At 35.5% G+C, this 13,124-nt stretch overlaps 2 protein-coding genes across 2 annotated transcripts in view; both read left to right on the top strand.

Annotated features, from left to right (window-relative positions):
- LOC117333995 overlaps positions 1 to 1,770 on the top strand; it is a 41,335-nt gene extending 39,565 nt beyond the window's left edge. Inside the window, exons 20-21 of the mRNA XM_033893416.1 lie at positions 1,447 to 1,522; positions 1,759 to 1,770. Of these exons, the coding sequence (XP_033749307.1) occupies positions 1,447 to 1,522; positions 1,759 to 1,770 (88 nt within the window). The remainder of the gene's footprint in view (positions 1 to 1,446; positions 1,523 to 1,758) is intronic.
- Positions 1,771 to 1,992: 222 nt separating this feature from the next.
- Positions 1,993 to 12,907, top strand: LOC117334926. The gene is made up of 4 exons (XM_033894776.1): positions 1,993 to 2,177; positions 3,307 to 3,430; positions 11,299 to 11,442; positions 12,224 to 12,907. Exons 1-4 carry the CDS (start codon positions 2,047 to 2,049, stop codon positions 12,491 to 12,493), a joined length of 669 nt encoding a protein of 222 aa, XP_033750667.1. The 5' UTR covers positions 1,993 to 2,046; the 3' UTR covers positions 12,494 to 12,907.
- The last annotated feature ends 217 nt before the right edge of the window (positions 12,908 to 13,124 follow it).

The raw sequence follows: 13,124 nt of genomic DNA, 5'->3' as shown, positions 1-13,124 counted from the left end.
ATTATTCCCTGCCGGGGTTAAACTAAAAGAATTTTTTTGGAAAAAAACAGAATTTTCAAATTTTTGGACTTAGAATATTTCTGCTTTAAGTTTTTGGTGCAAGTGTTAAGATGTTTTAATACATCACTTTATAATTGTACTAGGGTGCTGATATTTGGCAATAGAGTCCCTATGGAGTAAGACAATCCCTTCCTGGAGTAAAACTTTAAAATCTGTGTTTTTTTGTTTTTGTTTTTAAATCTTTGGTCTTTGTGTAAAGTTTATTATTTGAGTGTTGAAAGGCATAGTAATACATGGTATTAGGCTCCCTGAGGGGGTTAAACTATCCCTTGCCGTAGTTTAACTGAAATTTTTTTGGGGGGGAAAAAACACATTTAAAAAAAAAAATTTGTGCAAATGTTGAAAGCTATTAACACATCACTTTATGATTGTACTAGGGTGCTGATATTTGGTAAAAGAGTCCCTATGGAGTTACACTATCCCTTCTTGGGGGTGAAACTGAAAATAAAACAATGTGAAAATGCTCACAATAGACAATTTATACCGGCCACATTTTTCAAGGGAGACAACTCTCATAAGGATAATATTTTGTCAAAATATTCAAGAAATATGTCCAAAAGCAATTATATTTGTATCTAATATATTCATTTAATCTACAACAGCATAGCATGTCTCCCGAATGTTTGTCAATAAATAATTTATATATAAATTGGTATGGTTTTAAAAATTGCATAAATTCACAAAACATAATCTGATCAAGTAAACAACATAAATATTATTAATGCAATTTGCGAAACCATTCCTATTAATATATTTTAATTATTTATTGACAAACATTTGTGAGACGAGCTATGCTGTTCTCCAACAGCTCTTGTTATATAACTGGTGATCATGTTTTCTGGATTACTGAACCTTATTATACCCCCCGCAACGAAGTTAGGGGGGGTGTACTGGAATCAGGTTGTCCGTCCGTCTGTCCATCCGTCTGTAGACACAACGATGTACCGGCTACTCCTCCTAAACTACTGATCTGATTTCAACGAAACTTCATGACAATAATCCTTATACATTGTAGATGTGCGTAATCTATATCACGTCGTAATTTTTTTAATAAATCCCATTCACACTTTACCTTTCACATAACCTTTTTAATTTTTTCTTTGTTATAAATTGATCAGTTGAAAAGATTTTCTCATGTGAAATCATTTCATAATGTCATGCACAACAATTTATTTATAATATAGATAAAAAAAGAATTAGGTTAACCAAGAACACTGAATAGGACTAAGTGAGATTTAACTGTAATATATATCTCGTTTATTGTATAAATGAACACATAGATATGATGGGGGTTGCAGGAGCGGGGGGTATGAGTTGGCCCTCTTGACGATCGACAGTTCTAGTTTTTATATTACTGGTGATCATGTTTTCTGGATTCCTTTACAGACACTGTAGCTGTCACCACGAGTTAAGTCTATGTTCCTACTGCGGAGTGTGTGGTCACTGTACACGGGTTCTGGCGGTTAGTTATATAATCATCATATACACAGATGGTTAAAGGTTCGGTAACAACAAAAGTTCTTAAGTCCTGAAAATATTGATAATCTGTCTCTATAGGGGAAACATTCGAAATATTTCTGATACATTATACATGACTTCAAGACATCAAGCTAATTCAATAACTATATTCATTATTCAAGATCAAGAACATTAATTTGTAAACTAAGATATTTTTTTGCCTAAAAATGCTTATTTCAGAAAAACCTTTAACCATATATTTTGTGCATAGGTCCAAAAACATTGTTTAGAAGGTCTCAAAACTTGTTGCATGAAAATGAAACTGAGACAGATATCAGCTGCTGAAAATCATTGTTTGAAATTATTTCAACATTAAATTCAATAAAATAATGTAATTGCTAAACACAAAAAGAGGAGACATTACTATCGGTTATTTTATTGATTATGTTAATATAGGAGGCGTATGGGATGGTACATCCTAGCTTCCGTGTAAGAGACCTGAGGAGAATTAGCTGTACTGGAAGCATAATGGCAGAAAATGAGTTTGGAAAAAATGATGATAAATACTTTTTTCCTGATTTGCTGTCACTGGCTTACTTCAGTCATATAAGTATGTACATGCTGACATCGACTTGTGACTACTACATCAAGATCAGCAGGTAATTAACCATATTCCATAGGTAATTTACGATATTCTACAGTTAATTTACAGTATTCTACAGTTAATTTACGGTATTTTAAAGTTAATTTGCGGTATTCTACAGGTAATTTACGGTATTCTACAGGTAATTTACGGTATTCTACAGGTAATTTATGGTATTTTAAAGTTAATTTACGGCATTCTACAGGTAATTTACGGTATTCTACAGTCAATTTACAGTATTTTAAAGTTAATTTGCGGTATTCTACAGGTAATTTACGGTATTCTACAAGTAATTTACAGTATTCTACAGGTAATTTATGGTATTCTACAGTTAATTTATGGTATTTTAAAGTTAATTTACAGTATTCTACAGGTAATTTATGGTATTCTACAGTTAATTTATGGTATTTTAAAGTTAATTTACGGTATTCTACAGGTAATTTATGGTATTCTACAGGTAATTTACGGTATTCTACAGGTAATTTACGTTATTCTACAGGTAATTTACGGTATTCTACAGTTAATTTACGGTATTCTGCAGGTAATTTTCGGTATTTTAAAGTTTATTTACGGTATTCTACAGTTAATTTACGGTATTTTAAAGTTAATTTACGGTATTCTACAGGTAATTTACAGTATTCTGCAGGTAATTTAAGGTATTCTACAGTTAATTTACGGTATTTTAAAGTTAATTTACGGTATTCTACAGGTAATTTACGGTATTCTGCAGGTGATTTACGTTATTCTACAGGTATTTTACGGTTTTCTACAGGTAATTTACGGTATTCTACAGGTAATTTATGGTTTTCTACAGGTGATTTATGGTTTTCTACAGGTAATTTACGGTATTCTACAGGTAATGTACATTCTACGATTTACAGCAACCTGAAGGTTATTTATAGAAATCTATAGGAAATTAAATATATTCTATAGGTAATTAACATTATTCGAATTAAAAAGGTAATTAACAATATTTTCTTCAGGTAATTTACAGCATTCTTCAGGTAATTAGTAATATCATACAAGTAGTTTATATCATTCTACAGGTAATTAGTTATATCATACAGGTAGTTTATATCATTCTACAGGTAATGTACAGATTTTAATTGTAATCTATACATATATATTTAATTTCTGGTTCACAGCCCTGGGATGTCTGTTGATTATAAGACAGGCATGGGGACAATCACAATCAATGGTGAGCAGAAGGCACAGGAAGTCAAGTGTAAAATGGGGGATCATTTGGAGCTGAGGGTACTACAACAGATGGTAAGATTTCAACCGAAAATACTACAACAGATGGTAAGACTTCAACCGAGGATACTACATCATATGGTAAGATTTCAACCGAGGATACTACATCATATGGTAAGATTTCAACCGAGAATACTTCATCAAATGGTAAGACTTCAACCGAGAATACTACAACAGATGGTAAGATTTCAACTGAGGATATACAACAGATGGTAAGATTTCAACCGAGGATACTACATCATATGGTAAGATTTCAACCGAGAATACTTCATCAAATGGTAAGACTTCAACCGAGAATACTACAACAGATGGTAAGACTTCAACCGAAAATACTACAACAGATGGTAAGACTTCAACCGAAAATACTACATCATATGGTAAGACTTCAACCGAGAATACTTCATCATATGGTAAGATTTCAACCGAGCTAGGATACTACAACAGATGGTAAGATTTCAACCGAGGATACTACAACAGATGGTAAGACTTCAACCGAAAATACTACAACAGATGGTAAGACTTCAACCGAGAATACTTCATCATATGGTAAGATTTCAACCGAGCTAGGATACTACAACAGATGGTAAGATTTCAACCGAGGATACTACCTTAGATAGAAAGATTTCAGTTGAGGATACTACAACAGATGGTAAGACTTCAACCGAACATACTACAACAGATGGTAAGATTTCAACCGAGAATACTTCATCATACGGTAAGATTTCAACCGAGCTAGGATACTACAACAGATGGTAAGATTTCAACCGAGGATACTACCTTAGATAGAAAGATTTCAGTTGAGGATACTACAACAGATGGTAAGACTTCAACCGAACATACTACAACAGATGGTAAGATTTCAACCGAGAATACTTCATCATATGGTAAGATTTCAACCGAGCTAGGATACTACAACAGATGGTAAGATTTCAACCGAGGATACTACAACAGATGGTAAGACTTCAACCGAGGATACTACAACAGATGGTAAGACTTCAACCGAGGATACTACAACAGATGGTAAGATTTCAACCGAGAATACTTCATCAAATGGTAAGATTTCAACCGAGAATACTACATCAGATGGTAAGATTTCAACTGAGGATATACAACAGATGGTAAGATTTCAACCGAAAATACTACAACAGATGGTAAAATTTCAACCGAGAATACTACAACAGATGGTAAGACTTCAACCGAGAATACTACATCAGACAGTAAGATTTCAACCGAGAATACTTCATCAAATGGTAAGATTTCAACCGAGAATACTACAACAGATGGTAAGATTTCAACTGAGGATATACAACAGATGGTAAGATTTCAACCGAGAATACTACAACAGATGGTAAGATTTCAACCGAGAATACTACATCAGACGGTAAGACTTCAACCGAGAATACTACAACAGATGGTAAGATTTCAACCGAGAATACTACATCAGACGGTAAGACTTCAACCGAGAATACTACATCAGACAGTAAGATTTCAACCGAGAATACTACAACAGATGGTAAGATTTCAACCGAGAATACTACATCATATGGTAAGATTTCAACCGAGGATATACAACAGATGGTAAGATTTCAACCGAGAATACTACATCATATGGTAAGATTTCAACCGAGGATACTACATCATATGGTAAGATTTCAACCGAGGATACTACAACAGATGGTAAGACTTCAACCGAGAATACTACAACAGATGGTAAGATTTCAACCGAGAATACTTCATCAAATGGTAAGACTTCAACCGAGAATACTACAACAGATGGTAAGATTTCAACCGAGAATACTACAACAGATGGTAAGATTTCAACCGAGGATACTACATCATATGGTAAGATTTCAACCGAGAATACTACATCAGATGGTAAGATTTCAACTGAGGATATACAACAGATGGTAAGATTTCAACTGAGGATATACAACAGATGGTAAGCTTTCAACCGAGAATACTACATTATATGGTAAGATTTCAACCGAGGATACTACATCATATGGTAAGATTTCAACCGAGAATACTACAACAGATGGTAAGATTTCAACCGAGGATACTACATCATATGGTAAGATTTCAACCGAGAATACTACAACAGATGGTAAGATTTCAACCAAGAATACTACATCAGACGGTAAGACTTCAACCGAGAATACTACAACAGATGGTAAGACTTCAACCGAGAATACTACAACAGATGGTAAGACTTCAACCGAGAATACTACATCATATGGTAAGATTTCAACCGAGGATACTACAACAGATGGTAAGATTTCAACTGAGAATACTACAACAGATGGTAAGACTTCAACCGAAAATACTACAACAGATGGTAAGACTTCAACCGAGAATACTACATCATATGGTAAGATTTCAACCGAGGATACTACAACAGATGGTAAGATTTCAACCGAGGATACTACAACAGATGGTAAGACTTCAACCGAGGATACTACATCATATGGTAAGACTTCAACCGAGAATACTACCTTAGATAGAAAGATTTCAGTTGAGGATACTACAACAGATGGTAAGACTTCAACTGAAGATACTACAACAGATGGTAAGATTTCAACCGAGAATACTACAACAGATGGTAAGACTTCAACCGAGAATACTACATCATATGGTAAGATTTCAACCGAGGATACTACAACAGATGGTAAGACTTCAACTGAAGATACTACAACAGATGGTAAGACTTCAACCGAAAATACTACAACAGATGGTAAGACTTCAACCGAGAATACTACATCATATGGTAAGATTTCAACCGAGGATACTACAACAGATGGTAAGACTTCAACCGAAAATACTACAACAGATGGTAAGACTTCAACCGAGAATACTACATCATATGGTAAGATTTCAACCGAGGATACTACAACAGATGGTAAGATTTCAACCGAGGATACTACAACAGATGGTAAGACTTCAACCGAGGATACTACATCATATGGTAAGACTTCAACCGAGAATACTACCTTAGATAGAAAGATTTCAGTTGAGGATACTACAACAGATGGTAAGACTTCAACTGAAGATACTACAACAGATGGTAAGATTTCAACCGAGAATACTACATCAGACAGTAAGATTTCAACCGAGAATACTTCATCAAATGGTAAGATTTCAACCGAGAATACTACAACAGATGGTAAGACTTCAACCGAGAATACTACAACAGATGGTAAGACTTCAACCGAGGATACTACATCATATGGTAAGATTTCAACCGAGAATACTACAACAGATGGTAAGACTTCAACCGAGGATACTACATCATATGGTAAGACTTCAACCGAGAATACTACATCATATGGTAAGATTTCAACTGAGGATAATAGATAGATGATAGCATGTTATCATGGAATATAGATTTAATCTCTTGAAGTGACAAAAATAATTTCCAGATGCCTATTGCATGTACAAATCCCATTGTTAATTGGTGTAGTAAAAAGACTACTAAGGTCATTCTACTGTCCTCTCTTTGTAACAGGTGGAAGGTTCCTTGGGAGAAGTACTAGAGGTCAGAAAAAATGATGTGACCCTGGTGTCCACTCGATTCGTGTATAGGTCGGCGAGAGTTACCTGTACACGTCGACCGCCTAGCAAGATGTTGGTGTTTACACACAAGCTGATGGTAAGGGTTTGTTGTAATATCAAATATTTTCTCTGTATGATCTCTACTTTATGTGCTTTTAGTTTTGAAAAAACGTTATATCTCAAGCACCTAAAACATGTCCACTCCCATATACCCCCACAGAGATATAGCAAATGAATGGACCAGTATGTATCAACTTCATACAATTTGTGTGTCAACTTCATACAATTTGTGTATCAACATGGAAATTGATTGAGGGAAATGGTATATCTTCACAATTTCAAGCAGATGAAAAGTTTGACAAAATTGTAATGTAAAACTACATATATAAGCTTCTGAGAATTATTTTGATAGACCAATTGGATTTTAAGATTTATGAACAATAAAGAAGATAAACGGATAATTGCAGGGAAAAATTGTAACCCAAAACAACACAATAAACAACACCAAAGTATAAGTGTACTTTCAATAAACGATTTCTTTACAATTGACCAGTCATATCCCTCTAACATTGACCACTCTATCCCTCTACCATTGACCAGTCATATCCCTCTAACATTGACCAGTCATATCCCTCAAACATTGACCAGTCATATCCCTCTAACATTGACCAACTGTATCCCTCTACCATTGACCAGTCATGTCCCTCTACCATTGACCAGTCATATCCCTCTAACATTGACCACTCTATCCCTCTACCATTGACCAGTCATATCCCTCTAACATTGACCAACTGTATCCCTTACATGGTTGATGTAAACTTGTCATGTTGTTGCTGATTTGAAGCAATGAATTGTTTGTCTGTGTTTCTAAGGCATAAAGCATGTTATGTAAATTGTAGGCAATGGAATACATTCAGAAGACTCAAAACCTTGACAAGGGTCAAAAGGGACAGGCAAAAATAGAAAAAGGAGAGGACGAAGTGTTCAAGTGCTGTGGGCCTTTTCCTGACCAACTGTATCCCTACCATTGACAACTCTATCCCTCTACTATTGACCAACTATATACCTCTACCATTGACCAACTCTATCCCTCTACCATTGACCAACTATATCCCTCTACCATTGACCAACTATATCCCTCTACCATTGACCAACTATATCCCTCTACCATTGACCAACTATATCCCTAAACCATTGACCAACTATATCCTGTACCATTGACCAACTATATCCCTACCATTGACCAACTGTATCCCACTATCATTGACAACTATATCCCTCTACCAATGACCATATCTATCCCTCTACCATTGACCAACTGTATACCTCTATCATTGACCAACTATATCCCTACCATTGACAACTCTATCCCTACCATTGACCATCTCTATTCCTCTACCATTGACCAATTCTATCGTTCTACCATTGACCAACTATATCCCTCAACCATTGACCAACTATATCCCTACCATTGACAACTATATCCCTCTACTATTGACTAACTATATCCCTCTACACTATTGACCAACTCTATCCCTCTACCATTAACTATATCCCTCTACCATTGACCAACTGTATCCTTCTACCATTGACCAACTCTATCTCTCTACCATTGACCAACTATATCCCTCTACCATTGACCAACTATATCCCTACCATTGACAACTCTATCCCTCTACCATTGACTAACTATATCCCTCTACCATTGACAACTATTCCTCTACCATTGACAACTATTCCTCTACCATTGACAACTATATCCCTCTACCATTGACAACTATATCCCTTTACCATTGACAACTATATCCCTCTACCATTGACAACTATATCCCTCTACCATTGACAACTATATCCCTATACCATTGACAATTATATTCCTCTACCATTAACTATATCCCTCTACCATTAACTATATCCCTCTACCATTGACCAACTGTATCCCTCTACCATTGACCAACTGTATCCCTCTACTATTGACCAACTATATCTCTCTACCATTGACAACTATATCCTCTACCATTGACAACTATATCCCTACCATTGACCAACTATATCCCTACCATTGACAACTATATCCCTCTACACTATTGACCAACTCTATCCCTTACATGGTTGATGTAAACTTGTCATGTTGTTGCTGATTTGAAGCAATGAGTTGTTTGTCTGTGTTTCTAAGGCATAAAGCATGTTATGTAAATTGTAGGCAATGGAATACATTCAGAAGACTCAAAACCTTGACAAGGGTCAAAAGGGACAGGCAAAAATAGAAAAAGGAGAGGACGAAGTGTTCAAGTGCTGTGGGCCTTTTCCTACAGGTAAACACTCATCATGGGTAGCTATATACAGCACTGATGTTAAACATCACCTAGAAATGATTCCAAATGATGAAAAATATAATTATCTATTTTCACTCTTAAGGAAAATAACAAGAAAATACTGATATTGGGTCATTCTACACTGTTTAACAGGTAAATTTCATAGCATAGAGTTCCCACTTTATGGTCAGACTGCAAGGAAAAACAGAATTATCTGCATGGTTCCTGCACAGTGCAGTAAGGTTGTAGTAACAGTGAGAGGAGATCAGTCATTGTGTGATCATTGATTGAGGATGAAAGGAATATCATTAGGGGAGGACAATTATAAGTCATACAAAAGAGGCTGATTCGACCCTTGGAGACATAGCGATGGGGCCTTAAATAGGGAACTTAATAGGTAAAATTTGCTTTAAAACACTACCCTTCCTTAATGCCTGTATGAACTACAACCAAATTTGAAAAGAAATTGAAGGAGGGTTGATCACTTCCGAAATAATTAAGGGTCATTTGACTCCTGGGGACAAAGAGGAGGAGCCCAAAAATTTGGCTTTAAATGATTTTGATGAATGACAAGTAATTTAAGTTATGCAAATGAGGCTTGTTCAATTCTTGGAGACATAGGCAGGTACTTGTTGGTAATCAATATCACTTCAAGCCAAATTTGAGCTAATTTTGGTGCCTTTCCTCTTTGTCCCTAGGGGTCAAATGACCAACTGACTCACTGACCAAAACTTCCGCAATGGAAATCAAATTCTTAGTGGGAGTTTTTAATCAGATAACCGTTAAGGTCCATGTTTTGGTTCTTTACAGTAATAGAGAGACGAATGTCATATGCTTACAAAGGATTTGAAGTGTTTCTTGCTGAAAAGTTGGAGAAGATGTTCTCAGGTATGTAATGTCTCATTGTATTGATATACAGTGTTATTGTTAATTACAAGTATTTCTGGTGTAAGATTTACCTGTATGTTTACTCCAGGTATGGCTGGTATAAAATGTACCTGTGTGTTATTGTTAATTACAGATATTTCTGGTACAATGTATAAAATTTACCTCTATGTTTCTTCCAGGAATGTCAGGTATTTACCTGATATTCATTAATTACAAGTATAGCTGGTATAAGATCTACTTGTAAATTTCTGGTATAAGATCTACCTGTAAATAAGTTACAGGTATTTCTGGTATATGATTTACCTGTATATTAGTTACAGGTATTTCTGGTATATGATTTACCTGTATATTAGTTACAGATATTTCCGGTATATGATTTACGTGTACATTAATTCCAGGTATTGATAAATGACTTGTACATTAATTCCAGGTATTGATAAATGACTTGTACATTAATTCCAGGTATTGATAAATGACTTGTACATTAATTCCAGGTATTGATAAATGACTTGTACATTAATTCCAGGTATTGATAAATGACTTGTACATTAATTCCAGGTATTGGTATATCATATGACTTGTACATTAATTCTAGGTATTGGTATATGACTTGTACATTAATTCTAGTTATTGGTATCTTGTACATTAATTCTAGGTATTTTTATATGACTTGTCCAACATAAGGTATCCCACAGGACATTTCATGGTGATTTTTACAACTGATGTGTTCTCTCGGAGTGGATCAAGCTTTCTAATTTTAAGAAAATCCAAACTGATAAATGAATAACTTGCTTGTCTTAATCTTTGAATACTAAACAGATGGTAAGACTTCAACCGAGGATACTACATCATATGGTAAGATTTCAACCGAGAATACTACAACAGATGGTAAGACTTCAACCGAGGATACTACATCATATGGTAAGACTTCAACCGAGAATACTACATCATATGGTAAGATTTCAACTGAGGATAATAGATAGATGATAGCATGTTATCATGGAATATAGATTTAATCTCTTGAAGTGACAAAAATAATTTCCAGATGCCTATTGCATGTACAGATCCCATTGTTAATTGGTGTAGTAAAAAGACTACTAAGGTCATTCTACTGTCCTCTCTTTGTAACAGGTGGAAGGCTCCCTGGGAGAAGTACTAGAGGTCAGAAAAAATGATGTGACCCTGGTGTCCACTCGATTCGTGTATAGGTCGGCGAGAGTTACCTGTACACGTCGACCGCCTAGCAAGATGTTGGTGTTTACACACAAGCTGATGGTAAGGGTTTGTTGTAATATCAAATATTTTCTCTGTATAATCTCTACTTTATGTGCTTTTAGTTTTGAAAAAACGTTATATCTCAAGCACCTAAAACATGTCCACTCCCATATACCCCCACAGAGATATAGCAAATGAATGGACCAGTATGTATCAACTTCATACAATTTGTGTGTCAACATGGAAATTGATTGAGGGAAATGGTATATCTTCACAATTTAAAGCAGATGAAAAGTTTGACAAAATTGTAATGTAAAACTACATATATAAGCTTCTGAGAATTATTTTGATAGACCAATTGGATTTTAAGATTTATGAACAATAAAGAAGATAAACGGATAATTGCAGGGAAAAATTGTAACCCAAAACAACACAATAAACAACACCAAAGTATAAGTGTACTTTCAGTAAACGATTTCTTTACAATTGACCAGTCATATCCCTCTAACATTGACCACTCTATCCCTCTACCATTGACCAGTCATATCCCTCTAACATTGACCAGTCATATCCCTCTAACATTGACCAGTCATATCCCTCTAACATTGACCAACTGTATCCCTCTACCATTGACCAGTCATGTCCCTCTACCATTGACCAGTCATATCCCTCTAACATTGACCACTCTATCTCTCTACCATTGACAACTATATCCCTCTACACTATTGACCAACTGTATCCCTTACATGGTTGATGTAAACTTGTCATGTTGTTGCTGATTTGAAGCAATGAATTGTTTGTCTGTGTTTCTAAGGCATAAAGCATGTTATGTAAATTGTAGGCAATGGAATACATTCAGAAGACTCAAAACCTTGACAAGGGTCAAAAGGGACAGGCAAAAATAGAAAAAGGAGAGGACGAAGTGTTCAAGTGCTGTGGGCCTTTTCCTGACCAACTGTATCCCTCTACCATTGACAACTATATCCCTACCATTGACAACTCTATCCCTCTACTATTGACCAACTATATCCCTCTACCATTGACCAACTATATCCCTCTACCATTGACAACTATATCCCTACCATTGACAACTCTATCCCTCTACTATTGACCAACTATATCCCTCTACCATTGACCAACTATATCCCTCTACCATTGACCAACTATATCCCTCTACCATTGACCAACTATATCCCTCTACCATTGACCAACTGTATCCTTCTACCATTGACCAACTATATCCCTACCATTGACCATCTCTATTCCTCTACCATTGACCAATTCTATCGTTCTACCATTGACCAACTATATCCCTCAACCATTGACCAACTATATCCCTCTACCATTGACAACTCTATCCCTCTACTATTGACTAACTATATCCCTCTACACCATTGACCAACTCTATCCCTCTACCATTGACTAACTATATCCCTCTACCATTGACCAACTATATCCATACCATTGACCAACTCTATCTCTCTACCATTGACCAACTATATCCCTCTACCATTGACCAACTATATCCCTCTACCATTAACTATATCCCTCTACCATTGACAACTCTATCCCTCTGCTATTGACTAACTATATCCCTCTACACCATTGACCAACTATATCCCTCTACTATTGACTAACTATATCCCTCTACACTATTGACCAACTGTATCCTTCTACCATTGACCAACTCTATCTCTCTACCATTGACCAACTATATCCCTCTACCATTGACCAACTATATC

This window comes from Pecten maximus, chromosome 9 (assembly GCF_902652985.1).
Source record: "Pecten maximus chromosome 9, xPecMax1.1, whole genome shotgun sequence".
NCBI classification, from domain to species: Eukaryota; Metazoa; Mollusca; class Bivalvia; order Pectinida; family Pectinidae; genus Pecten; species Pecten maximus.
Note: the sequence above shows the minus strand (reverse complement) of the source record. Positions and strands in the feature narration are given on the sequence as shown.